Genomic DNA, 20,026 nt, shown 5'->3' on the forward strand with positions numbered 1-20,026 from the left:
TGGGCTCAAGCATGTGCACTAGGAGGCAAAACGGTGGCACTAGGAGGCATGTGCACTAGGAGGCAAAACCCTCCTCTAGGAAGGCTGGACTGGTAAGGGAAGAAACCAGGGAATAAATCACAGGAACAAACCATCTGGTAAAGAAAACACAAAGAGGAATGAAGATTAAGGGAGGGAGAGAGGGAGGGAGGGGAAATGCTCTTTAATGAGGGTCTCTCTCGCAACAGAAACTTCCACTGTTACTTCATTTGAGTTCTCCAGGGAGCGTGTGCACAACCTCAGTAAACACACTGCGCTCCCTCCCAAGGGCTTGCAGGCCACCCTCAGGGAAGAACCGGGGGAGGAGTAACGCAAACCCCAGAACCACGCCAATGTACAAAACCCCAAGTCAAAAGTCACACAGCACGTTTGATCTCCAAGTCACCCACTGGCCCTCTCCCAAGTGTACTTTATTTCCTTTCATTCCGGTCTAAAGCTTTTTAATAAACTTTCTCTCCTGCTCTTAAACTTGTCTTGGTCTCTCACTCTGCCTGAGGCCCCTCAAATTCTTTCTTCTGAAGAGGCAGGAAGTGAGGGTGCTACGGACCCATATGGATTCACTGCTGCGACCACTATCACCTCCCTCTGTTGGACCAAGGACCCCAGCAGATCTTCCTGGTATGAAGGGGAGGGAAGAAGGTGGGGAGTCTTCCACAGTTAAGATGGCAGGTGTCTGCCCAAACCCTCTCAAGTCGCCAACCCCTGACCTCAGAGGAAGAGGCCTACCCAGTGACTCTGGGGCCACACGTGAGAGGATTATATAAGGGAGAAAAGTCCACACGGCCCAAGGAGTTATCAGCTAATTCAGGGGCCTTGCAGGAATTTCCTGTTATGTGATCTGGGTCATGCAAATAGCCACAACCGAGCTGAAGCTGTCTCTTCACCCCCTCCTTCTGAGGGGAAACAAAGGCTCTTGACTCACTAGTTGCCTGTACTCTGCAGCTCTCCAACGACTGGGCCTCCCTCCAGGAAGGTCCGCAGGGAGCCAGCATCACGGTGTGCACTGAGAACAAAGAGCGGGGCATGCCTGCGGGACAGCAAAATCCCAGCCCTTTCCGAGCAAACTCCGCAGCTCTGCTCTGGGTGTGCTATCGCTCTACCCGCTGGAGAAACAGCCAGCAACATGAAACTCTCCAGGCCCAGGGCCACAAGCCTGGTTTATTGTAATCAAAACCCGCTTCAGCTGTTCCTTTCCTTTTTTTTTTTTTTTAATTACAAGATATAGAACAAGAACACACAAAAAAGTGCATGCAAACATGAAGCTAAGCTAAGTGGGGAACTGAGACCTTGCAGCTCTCCAGAGCCAACCCACCCCCACGCCCCCCACCGCCTGCCACGCCGGCTTTGGGAAGCATCACCCCCCTTCTCCTTTCCCATTCTCCGCACCTGCACATGTGCATCCCTAAAGGTTCCAGTTTGGTTTCGCTCTCGTCGCATGGAGCCGTTCCCTTTTTTGCTGTTGCTGTATAGCACTCAACTGAATGAATGCGTTTTATTTATCCATTCTGCTAAGTAGCAAATTTGAGTCGTTTTCAGTTTTGGCTACTACAAATAACGCTACAGTGAATATTCCAGAATGGTTCTCAGTCCTGGAGTTTCTCCATGACACAGGCTTGACAAACAAATGCAGCATCATGCGGAATGCGCTTCTTCGTGCTGACTGCTGACGCCAGTCTGTGTTCCGACGTCTCCCCTCCCTACAAGACCACCAATCCACCCACTCTGCTGATAGAGAATGGGGGTCACTGGTGACTCACAGGCCAAGAAAGCCCAGCTGGTCACTAGAAGGGAAGTTAAATCTTCCTCCGTAAGGCAAAGCCCAAGATTTTAAAATTCTGAGCTTAACCAGATCCAACAACCAGAACAACTGGGCTTTTCAGAAGAAAAAGGCCACAAACTCCAACAAAATAATGAGGTAGCACCTATGGCTTGGGATAGACCCACCTGCCCATACAATCAACTGTAAGCAATAAGTACAAATGTGTTCCCAAGATACTAAGTGCAGAAGGATCGGACGCCACTAAATCCCAATCTGTCACGGCTGGCAGAAGAGAGAGGGTGAAGGGTGGGGAGGGGTCGTGGAGGCGGCCCCCCTGCAGTCATGACGCACCTGTAAACTGGCTGCATCTCCCGGGCTATGCCGATGATGGCGCCTGGCAGGAAACTGTCAAATTCCTCAAACAACTCCCGGATGTTGGTCTTAAACTTCAGGTCTAGGTCCAGCTGAATGATCTGCAGGATCTCTGTGGGAAAGAGAAAAGGACAATGAGACACAGGTACACCTCCTGGGAGGCTCGGCCACGGACAGAAAATGAAGTGGAGGGCAGAGAAAAGGGCACTGGACTCTTACTGTTGTCAGTGAATGATGCACAGTTACCGCTGGAATAAAAGGCCTTTCATCTACCAGCAACCCCTCCACACTATTAGTCTTCACAAACGACTACCCGTGTCTTTTCTTCCAACTGCAGACATCCATTTTGCTTAAAACTAGGCGACCACATGCTCCAGTGTCGGCCTGCTGTCCTGATGTAACTGTTAACCGTGCACCATTTCACTCTCAAAAGTATCTCATTTGGATGATACCTTATGTGGACACCCTACTTCCCTACATAAAACTCAAAGCGGGCCGGGCACAGTGGCTCACATCTGTAATCCCAGCATTTTGGGAGGCCGAGGCGGGTAGATCACGAGGTCAGGGGTTTGAGACCAGCCTGACCAACATTGTGAAACCCTGTCTCTAATAAAAATACAAAAATTAGCTGGGCGTGGTGGCAGGTGCCTGTAATTCCAGCTAGTCAGTAGGCTGAGGCAGGAGAATTGCTTGAACCCAGGAGGCAGAGGTTGCAGTGAGCTGAGATGATGCCACTGCACTCCAGCCTGGGCAACAGAGCAAGACGCCATCTCAAAAAAAAAAAAAAAAAAAAAAACCCTCAAAGCATCCAGGTGTTTCCTCTTTGGAGCACAGGTGATAAATAACCCACACAAGAGAGAAGTAAAAAACATTATGGTCTCAGGCCTTTATCACTGCGTTCTGCAAACCCAGATGTGTGTCAAGTGAAGATGCTGACCAGAGCGAAACGGCTGAATGATCTCAGATACCACAGTGTTTTTAATCCACTGCCTAAAAGACAGGATGAGCCCAGATTCTTCAATGTCACAATCACCTGGCACCTAAGAGCTGCTTCCATCACCTCCAGGTGACTCCGGGCTAGAAGCACAGGAGGGAGGCACTGGCGAAGGTCATTTCCCTATCCTTCACCCAGCCCAGCCTGACCAGGATCCTAGGTGTTGTGCCAGGCACCAAGCTGACCAGGACCCTGCCCTCAAGAGAGACATGCGGGTGGCAAAAAACAGAGGGAGGGGCCAGTGCTGAAGCCTGAAATGGAAGAGCAGCTGTGGGAGGTCCAAAGAGGGGGCGCATGGGGTTCAATGATGAAGCAGCGAGAGCAAGTTCCTGGTACCTGGCCTGGGAATCAGAACACACGAGTGCAACTTCCAGTTCTGCTGCTGATTGACCCTGTGACCCAGGGGAAGTTATTTTACTTCTCTGCACCTCAGCTGTTCCATTGGCTAAAATGGGGAGGCTCTCCTGTGCCTTGTGTGGGAAATAGCTTATGGACAGTGTTACAGGGATCCTAGAGACCTTGAGGAACAGAATTCTGGAGCACAGCACCACACTGGCCAAATGTAGAATTTGTGCAAAGGCAATTTAAGGAACTTGGGATAATTTTGCTGTAACTAAAGAAACTCCTGATGGGAGGAAGGGCCGTGCATTTAGTCAGCCCGTCAATCATCACATCGAAAGCCCACCACCTGCTACAGGTGCTCTCTCTTTCAAGGCCATCTAAACCCTACTTATTCTGCAAGCAGCAGCCTAAACACCCCAGACAGGCCCTGCAGGAGTCATGGCTTCCTGCTCTGTGCTCCCCACATGGCTGTCTGCCTGCCTGTGGTCATGGCCACCCACGTACCTGTCTCACCACCCTTCTGGAGAGGGCATTCCTTGAGAATGGGAATGTGCTGGGAGGGCGGGGCTCAGGACCATCAGACGCTTCTGGATGAGCATCTTCATCTTGTCTTAATATACCCTTCAGTAAACCTGAGCACTTCCCCTGCGCTTTAGGGACCAACTGGGAGTAAACCCGGAAAGGTCCTATGTAGGCCTAAGACACCAGAATCTGAGCTGCTTCGATGTTATTTACAACTCCTCCTTCCTAAAGCACCTTCCAGGAAGGGTTTGCTTAAAGTTGGTAACACTTCACCAGGTGAGGTCCACCGACTAGGAAGGAGACAGGCGGCAACTCCAGCACAAAGTGACCCATTCACACAGATATAAAACGACTGAGATGGGAGGCCACTCCCTTCTATTCCCGGAGGCCAACAGGCCCCTGTGCAGCCTGCACTGTCCTGCGGGCACCTGTCCAGGAGGTTAGCCCCTTCATGTAATTATGAAATAAGACGCCAAGTTGTAAATGTCACTGCTGAAGAGAAAGATGCTTACTAGGAATGCTGGAATTCATTAGGATGAGGTTTCTAAAGGGGCCTGTTCCTCCGGCCTCTGGTCCTTGAGGTAGCTGTCTCTCTGTGGGAAATAAGTGGGGGCAAGAGGGTTACGCAGAACGCTGAAGGCTTTGTGAGGACAAAATGAGACTGATCCATGGAAGTGACATCGCAGAGAAGATGCTGGTTGGAGGATAGCTGAAATGATAGCAGTAGGATTACCGAAATGTAAGGAATAAATGAACGAGATAACTGCCCCCAAAGCCAGGAAGACATGAAACCTAAGAATCATGAGGAAGAATGAGAAAAAGGAAGACTAGACAGCTACAAGACTCACAAGAATGGCCAGCACCCAAGGCTGCCTGAATGTCCACCATGTCCAAATCTTGAGAAAACGCAACAAAAAGAATGGCATGGCAGATCTGAAAACACTGGTTATAACTGAGGCCACTCTACCCATTTTACAGATGAGGAAGCTGAGGGCCAAGAAGAGAGACTTGTCAGGCATTACACGCAAGCTAGGTGGCAAAGCTGATCTCAGAACCCAGGTCTACTGACTCCCTAGTTAATGCTCCTGTGTTTATTAGCCCCGTCACCTCCAACCCACTCCCAACACAGGCCATAAACTCCTAGAGAGCAGAATGCATTGTGTAACGGACCAAAGGGTGTGCACAGGACTAACCAGGCACCCAACACAACTAGCTCGTGGAGTATCTGCATATCATCCCATGGAAATATCAGCATGAAGACAAGTGAGTACAAGCTAAAGGTGTAGCTTTCAAGACCTCCAAGACCCTGTCACCATCATTGCCGCCATGGCCCTGGCAGCACTCCTCAGGAGCTCCTGGCTGTCCAGGGGACTATTTTCAGGGCTGAGAACACCTACGTCTTCTGCCTGGGTTTGAGGCCTGGCTGGCGGCCGATACTTCCGTACAATTACACCACAGAGGGCCACATGCACGGCCCCAGTACCAGCTGGGAGATTTTCAAATCAACATTCCCAAGGGGATGTGCGGTTGGAATTGGCGGTGGTGGATCTCACATCCAGCAGAAACTTGGGTCGCTTCTGAGCTGGACGTTTCTCTGTCAAAGCGCTCTTCTCCATTTCCCTCCCAGGACATGCTTGGGCCAACTCAGCTCATCATCAGCATCCAATTAAACCAGCCACAAGCATGTCATCTGACCATGGGTGGAATTACAACCCAGAGTGAGTAATTAATGATACCCAAAAATAAACAAGAAAAGGAAAAAAAATCCAGAAGAAAAAAAAAAGTGAGCCTTCTGTCCTCTCCTTTCCCTTCTCCTATCCCCAGAAACAATTCTCAGCAGACACATCTTAACACACAAAAAGCAACACGCAACAAAATAGATCAAGAAACGATGCAAAGAAAAGACATGCTCAGGTAAGCACAGTGCGTACCGTCCTGGGAAACACAACAGGCCTTCAGGGAGGGGCAGGTGAACCATGCAAGCGCCTCCTCTGTCTTTCTGTTTTGAAATGGCTTCAGAGATTTGCAGAGATAAATATTTACAACACATTAGAGGGCTTTCACTGCAGAGCGTCAGCCCAAATTCCACTAACCGGGAGAGGGTTTAGGGAGAAGGGGAAATGATGACAGCATTAAGCTATGTGACTCCAGCGTCCTGAGGCTGAGGACCTGGAAGCAGCTGCCTGGAAAAGGGGCTAATTTTCCCATTGTCCACTTTGAAATATTGCAGCAATATGCCACCTGCCTTATCATACTCTGGTGTTTTTAAATTGCTGTTCAGGAGCACCTCTGGCCTGCGGGAGCCAAAGGGCAACTGAAAGGGGTGGAGACTTCCCCTAACAGTGAGAGGATCCTGACCCCAGAGGAGTTGTTTTGAGGCCCACGGGACAGGCACGGTCCCCCTGGGCTCCACCAGCCAGACCAGGCTGGCTTCTCGCACTGGAGGGTCTGAGCATGTGGTAGAGGGTCCGCCCCGCGACACACAGACCCAGGCCGTGTCCCCAAGGGGATGTGCGGTTGGAATTGGCGGTGGTGGATCTCACATCCAACAGAAACTTGGGTCGCTTCTGAGCTGGATGTTTCTCTGTCAAAGCGCTCTTCTCCATTTCCCTCCCAGGACAAGGCCCAGCCACAGGGCAGCTGGCTCACTACAGGAATAGGGGCTACAAAGGAAGAAGGGGAGCATGCCAAGGGTCCTACGCCTTGGCCACAGATTCTAGGGGCTCCTCCAGCCTGACCAGACAAATGTTCACCCTCTAGGAGCAGGGAAAGGATGTCTGTGTGCCAGGCCCTGGGAAGGCTTTGCATGCTGATTCAGCCCATGAACCTCCATCATGTCTCCTCGAGGTGGTGGTTAGTATCTTCCAGTTTCAGATGAGGAACCTGATGCTCAGAGACTTTCGGTAATTTGTTTAAGACAACTCAGCAAAAAAGGCTCAGGGTGGAGAGCAATTACAGATTCGCCTTGCTCGATAGTTTGCTTGAGCCACGACACATTTCTGAGAAAAGCCTTCGGACATCTCTGAAGTCCCTTTTAAAGTCCTCTTATGAGCCAGAAATGCTTCCACATCAAGGGTGAAGATAGCAGACAACCCCGGATCATCTCTGTGCAGTGGCTGAGGCTTCATGGACAGAACCCCCAACCACGACCACCTCCCACAAGACCCTCATCCCCAAGAAGCATGAAGACTATTGGGATTCTCTTTCATTGACAAAGACCAATAGAGAAACTTCTGGAAGAAAGGGTTTTATGCCACAAAAGTTGAAAGGAAGCTTTTAATGACAATAGCCAACTTGTATCAATGCATTATACTCACCGAATCATCTAAACACTCTATGAGATATATAGATATATAGATTTTTTTTTTTTTTTGAGATGGAGTCTTGCTCTGTCACCCTGGCTGGAGGGCAATGGCGCGATCTTGGCTCACTGCAACCTCCGCCTCCCGGGTTCAAGCAATTCTCCTGCCTCAGCCTCCTGAGGCACGCCACCATGCCCGGCTAATTTTTATATTTTTAGTAGAGACGGGGTTTCACCATGTTGGCCAGGCTGGTCTCAAACTCCTGAATTCAGGTGATCCGCCCACCTCGGCCTCCCAAAGTGCTGGGATTACAGGTGTGAGCCACCACGCCCAGCCCTGAGATTAATATTATTTCTATTTGGCTGGGTGCAGTGGCTGATGCCTATAATCCCAGCACTTTGGAAGACTGAGGCAGGAGGATCACTTGAGCTCGGGAATCTGAGGCTGCAGTGAGCTGTGTTCGCACCACTGCACTCCGGCCTGGGTGACCGGGTGACCGAGTGAGGCCCTGTTTCAAAAAAAAAAAAAAAAAAATTCCATTTGACAAATGAGGAAATCGAGAAGTATAATAATCCAAGATCACGCAGCTGGTCAGTGGTAGGGCTCGAAACCCCGTCTGTTGGGCTCGACAGCCTGGTGCCTGCTTTTCACTGCCCATGCTGCCCTGCCTTCCGGGCTCCTGGGCAGCCAGGATACGGCCAGCGCTCAGCTTTGCAGGCTCTGCCCAGACAGGAAGGCCCTGACTCTCACTGTGCTAATCTATGTTTTCCACATTAGCAGCCTGCCCCTCCTCGGATGGTCGGGGGGAGAAAGGAAACAGAGTTCATAGAGTGATTTATGCAACCTGTTAGCAGCTCTGGTAAAAGGTTTTGGGTCCAGGAAGTTGAAATGAATAACCACAGCCAGTTTCATATATTCGCTGTACAACAAACTTTCTTCAGGCCTTACTCGCCCCCTCTCAAAATGAAGCATGAAAAACTGTGTTGGCTATGGCTCAGCCATGGCATTGTTTATAGCACCCAGCTCCTGTTTTATGGACCAAACAAATTATCATGAGAAGACACAGTTTTTGCTTCAGCAACAGTGTAACATGAGTCTCCTTCCTCATCCTTAGCACCTTCTGCTAAGAGGTATAAATCATATCCTTTAGGATAGGACAGAATTTATTTTGAACTTGGCTGAAAAATTTGGGGGACTTATATAAGACAGCACATATAACACCCAATGTAAATTTCCCTCTCGCTTCTATTGCCAATATGAAGTGATGGCTTATGCACGGATTGATGTAGTTCAATACACAGGGGAAATGGAATTTGAGATCTGAAAATCTTCCATTTCTATGGTAAGGATGTCCATGGTCCCTGCTGGCCTTTCCATAGTTCACATCTCTCTCGTGTCTGCTATAAGTTTTTTTTGTGTGTGTGTGTTTTTTTGTCTCTAAAAGCTTAAATTCTTTCCTATTTGAGGCAGGAACACATCTGGACTCTGTTCACAACAGTTAGACCGATGATGCTTAGTCTTTCTTCTTCACCAACAGGCTTTTTTTCAGAGACCCCTGGGGGAGAAGCTGTAGAAAGCAATCCTTTTTGGATAGAATTATCAGGTGTTTTCTGAAAATAATGATACAGATACCACTGGTTGCCCAAACTGTCACAGTGCAACTTTTCAAATTCTCCATTTTGAGATTCTTTATCAGAATTATGGGCTCCTGTTTCTAATCTCACCTTCCAACCACTCTCTCCCTCTTGAGTGGCATTTGAGCCCATGCCACCTTATGGATTCAGTCTAAAATTAGGTAAACTAACAAAGGTTCCATCCTGCTGCCTGCAGCTCCTCATCCCCACACTGTCCCCTGACACCTGCTCCTGCCCTTGGCCCTGCACTCTGTCAGGGCCTGTCCACTGCAGCCTTGCCCCTTGCATTGATTCACATGGCAATGACAATGATAGGACTAATTCCTTATATTTCTATGGCATGTTGCAATGTTCAAAATACATTCCCAGCCCATAAAACTCCTTCCCATGCTTTAACTCGTTTGATCCTTACAGCAACCCTAGGGGGCAGGTGCATCCATGTGGATTGGGTTTAACTGCATATCACAGAACAACTCTAGCAGCAACAGTTTCAACACAGAGAAGAGCATAACTAAGCCACATCCACGGAGGGCATGGCTGCTCCATGAAGCTATCAAAGACCCAGACGACTTCTGCTTTTCTCCTTTGCTATCCTAGATCTCATTTCCATCCTCAAGGTACCTCATGGTGCAAGACGGGGGCTGCTGGGGCTCCAGCCAACTTGGCTGCATTCCAGGCAACTGAAAGGACCAACGAGAAAAGACACCCTGACCTTGCTTCCTGCAATGAGGCAGACTGTTTAAGCATCCTTCCTGGAAGTCTTTAACATTTCTTCTCATAGCTCACTAGACAAAATTTAGTCATGTGGCCACACTTAGCTACAATGAAAGCTGTGAAATGCATTCTTTTATGGGCAAAAGGTTACCCCCAAATAAATGGGATGCAGTTGTAAATAAGAAAGGAGAGAACTGATATAGAGCAGGAACTAGCAGTACTTCCACAGAAGGCAAGAAGTAACTACACCCACTTTACAGATCAAGAAATAGAGGCCCAAAGAGATTAGGTGTTGCTACGGTCACATGGTCACTAGTGGCAAGATGGGAACTAAGTCCATGTCACTGGCCCCACATCCAGATCCCCTTTCCCTGTTCACGGAGCCTCCTTGCTGCAGTGGAGCTGCTGCTGTGTTTCCGCATGGACTCTTGCTTGCTTCCCCTCCAGACCTTTGTTCAGCCCTCAGCTGTCCCCAGTTGGTCTATCAACAAGATCCGTGCCTGCCAGCCCCAGGCTGCCATCCTGAAGGACTACTGTCCTCTGTCCCCTGCCTCACACTTTGTTCCTTCTTTGTTCCCTGCCTTGCCTCCCTGCATTTGTGTCCCACTGGGTCCCTTGGAATCCAGGCATGGTCATTAGCAAGGAGGACCAGGCCAGAGATGGCCAGATCCCAGCAATACAGACCCTCAGAGTAGGATCACAACCCCACAACTATTTCTGCAATGCCCAGAGAGTTCTGTGAGCAGGATGCCTCACCTTGGGGTACCCATACCATACCAAGATGGTTGACACCTCCTGAAATTGTTTCTGATGGCCAACCTCTTGTGTGACCATGACCTTGTTCCATTCTGACACTGAAAACACATTTCATGATGGACGTGGACGCTTATCTGTGGGTCCTTGACTACAATGCCTAAGCAAACACAAATTAGTTAGTGCTGAAGTGCAGTTTGGTAAACAGAACCTTTGCAATGATGGAGTCCGTTATGGGAAGTGACTAAGCGGGTTTCTTGGTGGTGAAATGTGTGGGGACTTCTGCTCCATGGGAAGGGGAGAGTCTGTATTTCCAGTGAAAATTGGAGCCTGGACTCTCAGCACAGGGGCCAGTCCTGGACTTCCCCGCCTTCCTGTGTACACATGAAAACATTTTGTTTTCAAGTTCTAGCACCTTGGCTACCTCTTTCGTGTCTCTAACATGAAGGTCTCTGTATTCTGGCAGCAGTTCTCCCCATTGTGAACAATGAATCCGCCACTCTTCCCTGGAGTTACACTGTCTCAGTTCCTCTCCCCCAGCAGACTCATCCTTCTCCAGGTGGTGCTCTCCAGCCTCCTACCATCCTCTACAGGGTCGCAGGCTACAGGGTTTCCTCAGCCTCCTCCAGCCAACTACGGCGGAAGCACCAACAACCAAGAGAGGCGCAAACTCCTGAGATCCTCTCCCAGAAAGGGCAAATAGGACCAGGCAGAGAACAGCCGGCTTCTCAGCGAGGGGAAGACGTCCACCCCCAGCCATAGCGCCTGACTTCTCCCTGGGACCATGGAGGGGTGTGGAAAGAATGGCCCCACATCATCCCTTGTGCTAGAAGAAACCCACATCACAGCACAGAAAAATGTTTCTCCACTTTATGAGTCTGGAAATACCTCTCTGACCTTTTCTAGCAGGAGGAAAAAATATGGCCTTAATCTTTTCAGTAGCAAATATCTTTTACCCTGTGACAGTTTGCAAACTGACTAGCCAATGGTCAAATGGCTCTTCAGCTTTCCTGTCTCCTGAGCCAGGAATCCTAACAAAATGTCACGTTATATTGGTGCTGTTGATACTACATCTTCTAAAAAAGATGGACGATCTATCATCATCGTTATATTAGTGCTGTTGATACTATATCTTCTAAAAAAGATGGATGATCTAGCATCATCTAGGAGATAATTAAGTCCCTATATCTCAGGTACTGGACTACACACTTTACATATTTTGCCTCATTGAATCCTCACACACAGGGCTTACTGTCCCCATTCTCTAGCTGCCTCCTCTCTGACAGGTGAAGTTTCATTGCTTTCATCTCTGTTTACCAAGGTTGAGAGGAGCCCCTCCTGTTATGAGTCTGATAAGAATGACACAGGAAGGTGGGGAAGTCCAGGACTGGCCCCTGTGCTGAGAATCCAGGCTCCAATTTTCATTGGAAATACAGACTCTCCCCTTCCCATGGAGCAGAAGTCCCCACACATTTCACCACCAAGAAACCCCCTTAGTCACTTCCCACAGCGGACTCCATCATTGCAAAGATTCTGTTTACCAAACTGCACTTCAGCACTAATTAGTCTATTTCCCAATTTTAATTAAATTTTAATTTCATTTAATTCATTAGTTTTTCTTCTAATTAAATAACATTTGAGTTATTTTAATTTTAATTAAAGACATAAAATACAACGCACCAAACTGACAGAACTGCAGCTGAGTGCAAAAAACGAAGAGAAAACAAGGTTTTGACTCATAAATATTTCAGCGTGCACTTCCTAAGAAACAAGGACACTCTCTTTCAGAACAACAGTACAACATCAAAGTCAGGACACTAGCAGTAACACCCCAATACTATTTCATCCACAGTCCCATTCAAAATGTGTCAGTTGTCCAAAAACGAAAACACAGTTCCTGGCCCCGGATTGCATGTAGTTGTCCCACGTGTTCTATCTGAAATGATTCTTCAGTCTTTCCTTGTTTTCCAGGGCTTAGGACAATTTGGGGAATATGGGCCATTTTTTTTTATTGATTTATTGATTTTGAGATGGAGTCTCACTCTTTCACCAGGCTGGAGTACAATGGCACGATCTCAGCTCACTGCAACCTCCACCTCCTGGGTTCAAGTGATTCTCCTGCCTCAGCCTCCCAAGTAGCTGGGATTACAGGTGCCCAGCACACCCAGCTAATTTTTGCATTTTTAGTAGAGATAGGGTTTCACCATGTTGGCCAGGCTCGTCTTCATCTCTTGACCTTGTGATCCACCCACCTCGGCCTCCCAAAGTGCTGGGATTACAGGCGTGAGCCACCGCGCCCGGCCATGGGCCAATTATCTAGTAAAAGTCCTTCAATCTGGGTTTGCCTGATGTTTCCTCCTGACTAGACGCAGGCTGTGCATCTTTGTCAGGAAAGCCACGGAAGCCATGCTGCGTTCTCGCAGCGCCATGTCGGCAGGCACATGGTGCCAGTGTGTCCTATCACTGTGACGTTAACTTTGATCACAGTCAAGCTACTATTTTTCTCTTTGTAACAACAACATTTTGTGGGGCAATACTTTAAGACTCTGACAATATCCCATCTCCTAACAAATGTTTACCTGTTTGTTTTAGCCTCCATTGATGATTCTTGTCTAAATAAATTATTACTATGTTGAGCCGGGCACGGTGACTCATGCCTGTAATCTCAACACTTTGGGAGGCCGAGGCGGATGGATCACCTGAAGTTAGAAGTTCGAGGCCAGCCTGGCCAGCATGGTGAAACCCCATCTCTACTAAAAATACAAAAATTAGCCGGGCGTGGTCGTGGGCACCTGTAATCCCAGCTACTCGGGAGGCTGAGGCAGGAGAACCACTTGAACCCAGGAGGTGGAAGTTGCAGTGAGCCAAGATCACACCACTGCACTCCAGCCTGGGCGACAAGAGTGAAACTCCATCTCAAATATATATATATAGCTATGTCAATTGCCAAAAGGTGACTTTCCAATGCCTTCACTCCTTCTACATTTATTAGCTGGCATTCTACTCCACTGTGTTGACCTCACCCATGCTCAGCCAAGAAGAGCTTCCTGGGATCACCCACTTACGGTAGGTTGTGCCAAGCATATTGTTCCCTTCTAGTATTCCCCAAAATGCAAATACCAGAAGGCTCCGTGGTGCCTGAGGCAGGGGAACTGGACAAGGCAGAAGTGTCAGAGCTGCTGAGGCTGGAGCTTTGGGCCCATCATCCAAGTACTTGAGGCAGCAATGACCCTCTTGGAAAAATCTCCAGGATACGGGATCACTGTCCACTCATACTCGACGAAGAAATGATCACTGCATACCACAGGCAGCACCAGAACACCTTTTCTTTCCTCTATTTGTTTTTTTAAACAACTGTTGACATGGGCTCTCCATTATTTCACAAAATATGAACTGAGGGATTTTAGGCAAGCGTGAGTAGGTAGGGCCCTGGGATAGAGCCGTGGCTCACCGGCCTGGCTATGGCACTGCGTCCAACCATGGGCAAGCCATCCCCAGCTGTCGCAGACTATAAGGATGAGGGGTTTGAAATGAATGTGGTCTGAGACCCCTCCCAGCCCTACCACCCTGTGATTCTGAACAGGAATGGTCTTTGCCCCTCACTCATACCTTGTTTGTTCTCAGAACAGCACAAATATATCATCAGACACAGGAGATATACTCTACTGCGTTGTTCTCACCCATGCCCAGCTAAGCAAGCCACAAAATCCCTACTATGTCCCAAGCACTATGCTAAATGTGAGGGTTCAGAAATAAATAGTGAGTCTCCTAGCCTCAAAATGCAAATACTGGAGGGTTTTTCACTAAATATCCTCTGCTGCCACTGCTGCAGCTGCTTCCATCCTACCCTGGTCCTGAGGGCAGCAGCCCTGCTCCCCAGTCACCCAGCAAGCATGGGCAGGCCCTGCTGAGAGAGGGCCCTGCCTATGAAGGAGAACCAGAGACTGGGAGGTGCTGGGACCTGCCTTACTACTGACAGCTCCTCTCTCTTCTGCAACATTCCTCATGATCATTAAATATCACCATATGGAAACTAACATTTCCTTAGTACCTACTGTGTGCCAGCCCCTGGAATATTTGAAAGGCCTCCACTTTCTATTTTGCAAATGTTGAAAATTCAGGTCCACGGTGGCCTGTAATAACCTACTTAGGGTCACACGGCCAGTGAGTGACCAGCAGAAATGCAAGTTAGTCCCCATCCCCATCACAAAGTCTGAGCTCTTTTGCCTCAATGTGGTCCCTTCAAACAGGGCTTACCTCTGATTCCACCCACTCCCTGTGCAGTTACCTACTTCTGGGAAACAAATCACTCCAAAACCTAGTGGCTTAAAACAACAGTGTATTACTATCCCTGACAGTTCCGTGGGTCCCCTAGGCTTAGCAGGGTCTGATTGTGGGGGTCTTTTGGGCGAATGCAGTAAGACGGTGGCTGGGCTGGAGGCCTCTAAAGGCTCAGCCTGGCTGGCCGACCGTGATGGCTACACAGGTCGCAGCAGTCCCTGCTGGCCGCGGCAACGCGCTTAGCAGAGCTGTCACCCTGATGAGCTCACGTGGGCTCTCCCTGAGGTTCAGGCTCCATCCGGGCACGGCAGCCGGGTCCAAGGGGAAGTCTGCCACGGTGAGTGTTCCAGGAGACCCGGGCTGAAACGGCAGGGCCTCTTGTGACCCAGCCTCGGAAGGCACTCGGCATCACTTCCACTCTATCCCATTTGTCAAAACAAGCCACGGTGCCAGCCCAGACTCAGGGAGAGGGACCAACACAAAGGTGTGCATACAGGGAGGTGTCTCCCTTAGGGGTCGGCTTTGGAGACCAGCTGCCACGTCCCCTCATGCCACAGTGGGACACAGATATAGATGGTCCCCGCCACAATGCGGTTCCACTTCACAGTTTTTCAGCTTTAGGATGGGTTTATCAAGGCATCAAATGTATTCTCAGCTTAGGATATTTTTTATTTGCGATAGGTTTATTGGGCTATAGCCCCCCCCATAAGTAAAGGAGCGACTGTATTTTAAATTTCTTCCTTATAGTCTTCCTAGTTTTCTACTATATACAAACACACACACACACTTTTGTAATCACAGGGATAAATATTTGAAATTATAACTATATAATATTGTAATATATGTTCTATGTAGGAGTACCGGTGTGTCAAATGTATATTAATGTGTGTGTGTGTGAATATATATATATATATATATTTTTTTTTTTTTGAGATGGAGTTTTGCTCTTGTTGCCCAGCCCAGAGTGTAATGGCACGATCTCAGCTCACCGCAACCTCTGCCTCCCAGGTTCAAGCGATTCTCCTGCCTCAGCCTTCCAAGTAGCTGGGATTACAGGCATGCGTCATCATGCCTGGCTAATTTTGTATTTTTAGTAGAGACAGGTTTTCTCCATGTTGATCAGGCTGGTCTTGAACTCCCATTCTCAGTGATCCGCCAGCCTTGGCCTCCCAAAGTGCTGGAATTACAGGCGTGAGCCACCACGCCTGGCCGTTAATGTATATATTTATATATATGTGTGTATATACACACACATATGAAACCAGAAGAAAATATAAAAATACCACTGTAATAAGTGTGCAATTATTTTTAAAGTATTTTTCATGTTTCCAAAATGGACATATATTGCTTTTGAAAACATTTTAAAAGAAATTAATTAACTACCTCACAGAAAACACCCATCTTTTAGTCAATGTGCATGAGATTTAAGGCATTTAGCCATGACCGCAACTTTCTTTAGGATTCCTTCTCAAGGTCAACAGAGGCACCTATTTATACAACCTTCTTCTGAAGCCAAGTCCGCTCCAAGCTTCTGCATCCTTCCTGCTTCACCACAAGATGGTTGACTGGACTTCCAAATGCATTTGTCAAAGAAAAATCAAACAATAAGCTGAGAGTTCATCTCACCTGGCTTCATTTCCTGTCATTCATCCAGCTGTATTTATGCTACATTTCCCCATCTCTTCTTGCCAAGTACATCTTGGAAAGAGCAGATGCTCTGAGTATCTGAGCAGCTTAGAAAAATCCTCAAGCCTCCGGAGACTGAGCCTTTCCCAGAGGCCAATTTGCATTCTCAGAGCTCCAGGCTTAAAGGAACCCACTAAGCCAGAGCAGTGACTGTCACCTGTAAACCTAGCACTTCGCGAGGCCAAGGCAGGAGGATCCCTTGAGCACAGGAGTTCGAGTCCAGCCTGGGCAATGTAGTGAAACTCCGTCTTAACCAAAAAAAAAAAGTAACCCAGCCATGAAAGAGCAGCCTCAGAAATAGGTGAGGACACGAGCTCATGAATGGGAAAGTTCAGTCAAACCTCTGTGTCCAGGGAGGTAAACTGAGGCAAAGCAATTCCCTTCCTGTCAGATTTAAATGACTGTGTAAACCTCACTGCAGACAATGAGGTGGAAGGTGATGAACTTGCTACTGCCTAAAGTGATACAGACCATCCAAACCCAACAGCAAAAGCAGCCAACAGGCTTCCCTCTGAGTTAACAGCCAGCAAAGGCACAGGGTGAGCCTGGACCGCACGCTTCGGGAACTGGGCATGGAAAGAGCTGGGCACCTGGGCAGGAGATGCCACAGGCAAGCCTAAGTTCTCCTGGCAGCCCTACCCTTCCCAAAGGAGGGCAGGTTCTGAACGGCCAAGCCCTGGGGTCTGTTACCAGCGTCCGCACACATCAACAGCTCTGGGAGCCCGAGATGGTGTATTTGTTGAGTCAGTCAGTGCTATTTTTACCCGGTCACTTTCCAACCATGAACCCAGACTTCAAATGTCATCACTTGGGGTGGATTAAGAAATCTGACTTGGCCTTTCTTGTGGTTTAATTTCCTACATGCCTGCATGAACGAAAAACTTTGGCATTCCTATGGAAACTAAGACATTTTAACCTTATCCAAGCAGGTGGTATCTGGATTATTGGTGTCTTGATTGTACTCTTAAACCTGCAGTTTCCCGATCTCCATGGATGTCAAACAAACAAACAAAAAGCGTGTACTGCTCTGATGAGGCAGAGACGCCACGCCCTGCCCTTTCTCTCCTCTTCCAAAACAGGTCGCTTCCCCACAGGTCTGTATTTATGGTCTGGTTCCCAGAATGCCAGGTCAGGGCAAATTTGCTTTCTGAATATTCTAGTCCAATATCAAGAGATGAGGTTGCCTCTGTGCAATTCATACAACAGTTATTTGTGACTTTACTGGAGTCATTAATAGTTAAGTGATAAACATCCAGGTACAGAGTTTGGTAACTGTCAGTGATGGAAGATTTGAACAATCTTAAAAGAATTCCCAAGTGATTTCAGTTATAAAGCCAGGCGTTAATTGTGTGGTCACAGAAACGCTGAACACGTACCAAAAGGAAAAGGGATGTTCCTTTTCCAGGGGAGCCAGTTTGAGTTTTGTTTTCTTTTTAAAACACTTATACCTTCATTCATATTTTAAGTACCATCATGATGGTTGGTAACTTTAATTCCTTTAACATTAACAAAATTGGTCAAAAGCACTTCTAGCCCAGGCGATCTGGGATTTTCTGCTCCAAGACAGACAGAGCCCTTCTGCTTTTCAAAAGAAAAACCTGGAACTGCACCAAAGTTTCCTCCTGCACCTAACGAGAGGCTTGCCATGCTGGAATAAAAACAGAAACAAGATGCTGCTCGAAGTGTTTCGCTCAGGAGGAAAAACACTGCCCCAAGAAGTTACCAGCTGGGCACTGCTGAATGCGAGCACGGTCCCAGGTTCTCTCCGGGGCCAGGGGAAGCACCAAGCCGGAACCTCTGAGTGAGTGTCCCATCAACAGTACCCGCAGCCAGCAACAACACACTGCAAAGTTCTAAGACATGGATGCCTTCCCTGTTCATGACTAACAACTATGCATTCTTTCAATCATTCAACGAATATTTATTACACCCCTACTGTGTACCAGGCACTGCTCTAGCCACTGCAGATAAGGCAGGAGAAAGACAGGCAGGGGTCCCACTCCTGTAACTTACAGAGTAGACAAGATGGCCTCAGATGGCAGTAAGTGTTTCGGAGAAAATAAAATAGGGTGATGGGGGAGAATGTGACATTGTGAGGGCTACTGGCATCGGATGGTCAGGGAAGGGCTTTTCAAAAGGCAACATTTGAGCTGAAACTTGAACTGTGGGGAAACAGAAATGCAAAGATTTGGGGAAAGAGGGCAAAGGGAGTCACTAGTGAAAAATCAAGGAATGCATTTAGCACATTTCTGTTAAAAAGCGGGGAGGAGAACCAGTGGAGTTGGAGCATGGGTGAGTGAGGAAGAAAGGTATTAAAGCTTAAAGCCGTGGCTAGAGAGCTAGGTGGACACACCTGATCGGGTGAGGGGCTTTAGGCATTAGAGAGGAGTGGTTTGGCAGCCCCCCGGGGCTGATCGACACCCCTACTTTCAAGACTTGGCACCTCTCCATGCCTCTACCCTGATCCTGGCGTCCTGGTACACATCTTGCGAGTCCATCAGGAGCTCTGGCTCTCTAGACGGTGCTCCCAACAGTGGAGATGCTCACCCTGAGAGATGTCATAGAGCTCTCCCACTAGGGAACCGCATCTCCCCTGCATTTTAGGTCCCCTGGCTAACTTTTGTGAGGCTGGGGCCAAAGACAGAGAGTGTAGCTGCTACTCCTCAAGGAAAGAAAATACCAGGAAGGCTCAGGGAAAGACGCAGCGTCTCCTCCCCCAGCATCTGCCTGGCCATTATGGCCTGGTTCTGCTCCTGGCCTCATTCTCCTTTGTGCTGTTACCTAGGAGGTGCTCGACACTAAGTAACATTCTGGTTCACATAAGACTGGGCGGAAGAACAGCTCCCAGCACAGCCTTGCTATGCACCTAAAAATGGACACGAAACTCTATTTTTATTCACCGAATCGTATGCTCCTAATGACTAAAAGCATCATTTTAAAGACCTTTCATTTTCCTTTCTGGTTTTCAAATGGCCAGTGAGCTTCCCACTTTTCCAAATTCCCTTCCTCCACCCTCCCCACCACAGTAGTCCACTGACTCGGGGTAAAGTACGGGCTCAGGGGAATCCTACTGTAAGGCATCGTGGATAAAGTGAACTTCACTTTAGAAAGCAGAAGGAGCTTTGCATCTCAGGCCATCCCGCACCGGCTCGCTGTCCAGGAGAGCACCCAGCTCCCACCAGGGAGTCCCTCCTATGGGCCATGAGTGGCAATGACCTCATTTCCCTGACAGGAAGTGTGGAGATGTCATTGCTGGGGTCTTCCCCAGGTCACGAGACTAGGGGCTGTGTCAGTAGGCACTGGTGAGAACAGCTGCTGGCTCCCTCGGGTTGCAGGAGCAGAGTGACATACTCAGAGTCCCTCAGTCAGAGGATGGAGAGGAAGCTCAAGGCAGAAGGAGGACACCAGGCCAGGCAGACACTTCTCTGGTGATTTTTTCTTTTTTAACGAGGGCTGTAGATCATTTCATTGGTCAGCTTCATATAAGCCAGCCTCCTGCCAGCCTTGCTACTGGCAATCAGGAAACCTTCCACACACCACCCCATCTTTGTCTCGAGACCCTTTGTCTAGAGCCTCAAAAGAAAATGAGGCTTTCACTTTTCCTCTGCAGAGGAGGCAGAAGAGTGGA

General features: G+C 48.4%; 1 protein-coding gene across 1 annotated transcript in view; it reads right to left on the minus strand.

Annotated features, from left to right (window-relative positions):
* The window catches only part of XXYLT1 (xyloside xylosyltransferase 1), a 202,151-nt gene that overhangs the window by 86,774 nt on the left and 95,351 nt on the right, over positions 1-20,026 (minus strand). The window contains exon 3 of the mRNA XM_003807641.6: positions 2,150-2,282. Within this exon, the coding sequence (XP_003807689.2) occupies positions 2,150-2,282 (133 nt within the window). The remainder of the gene's footprint in view (positions 1-2,149; positions 2,283-20,026) is intronic.

This window comes from Pan paniscus, chromosome 2 (genome assembly GCF_029289425.2).
Source record: "Pan paniscus chromosome 2, NHGRI_mPanPan1-v2.0_pri, whole genome shotgun sequence".
Lineage (NCBI taxonomy): Eukaryota > Metazoa > Chordata > Mammalia > Primates > Hominidae > Pan > Pan paniscus.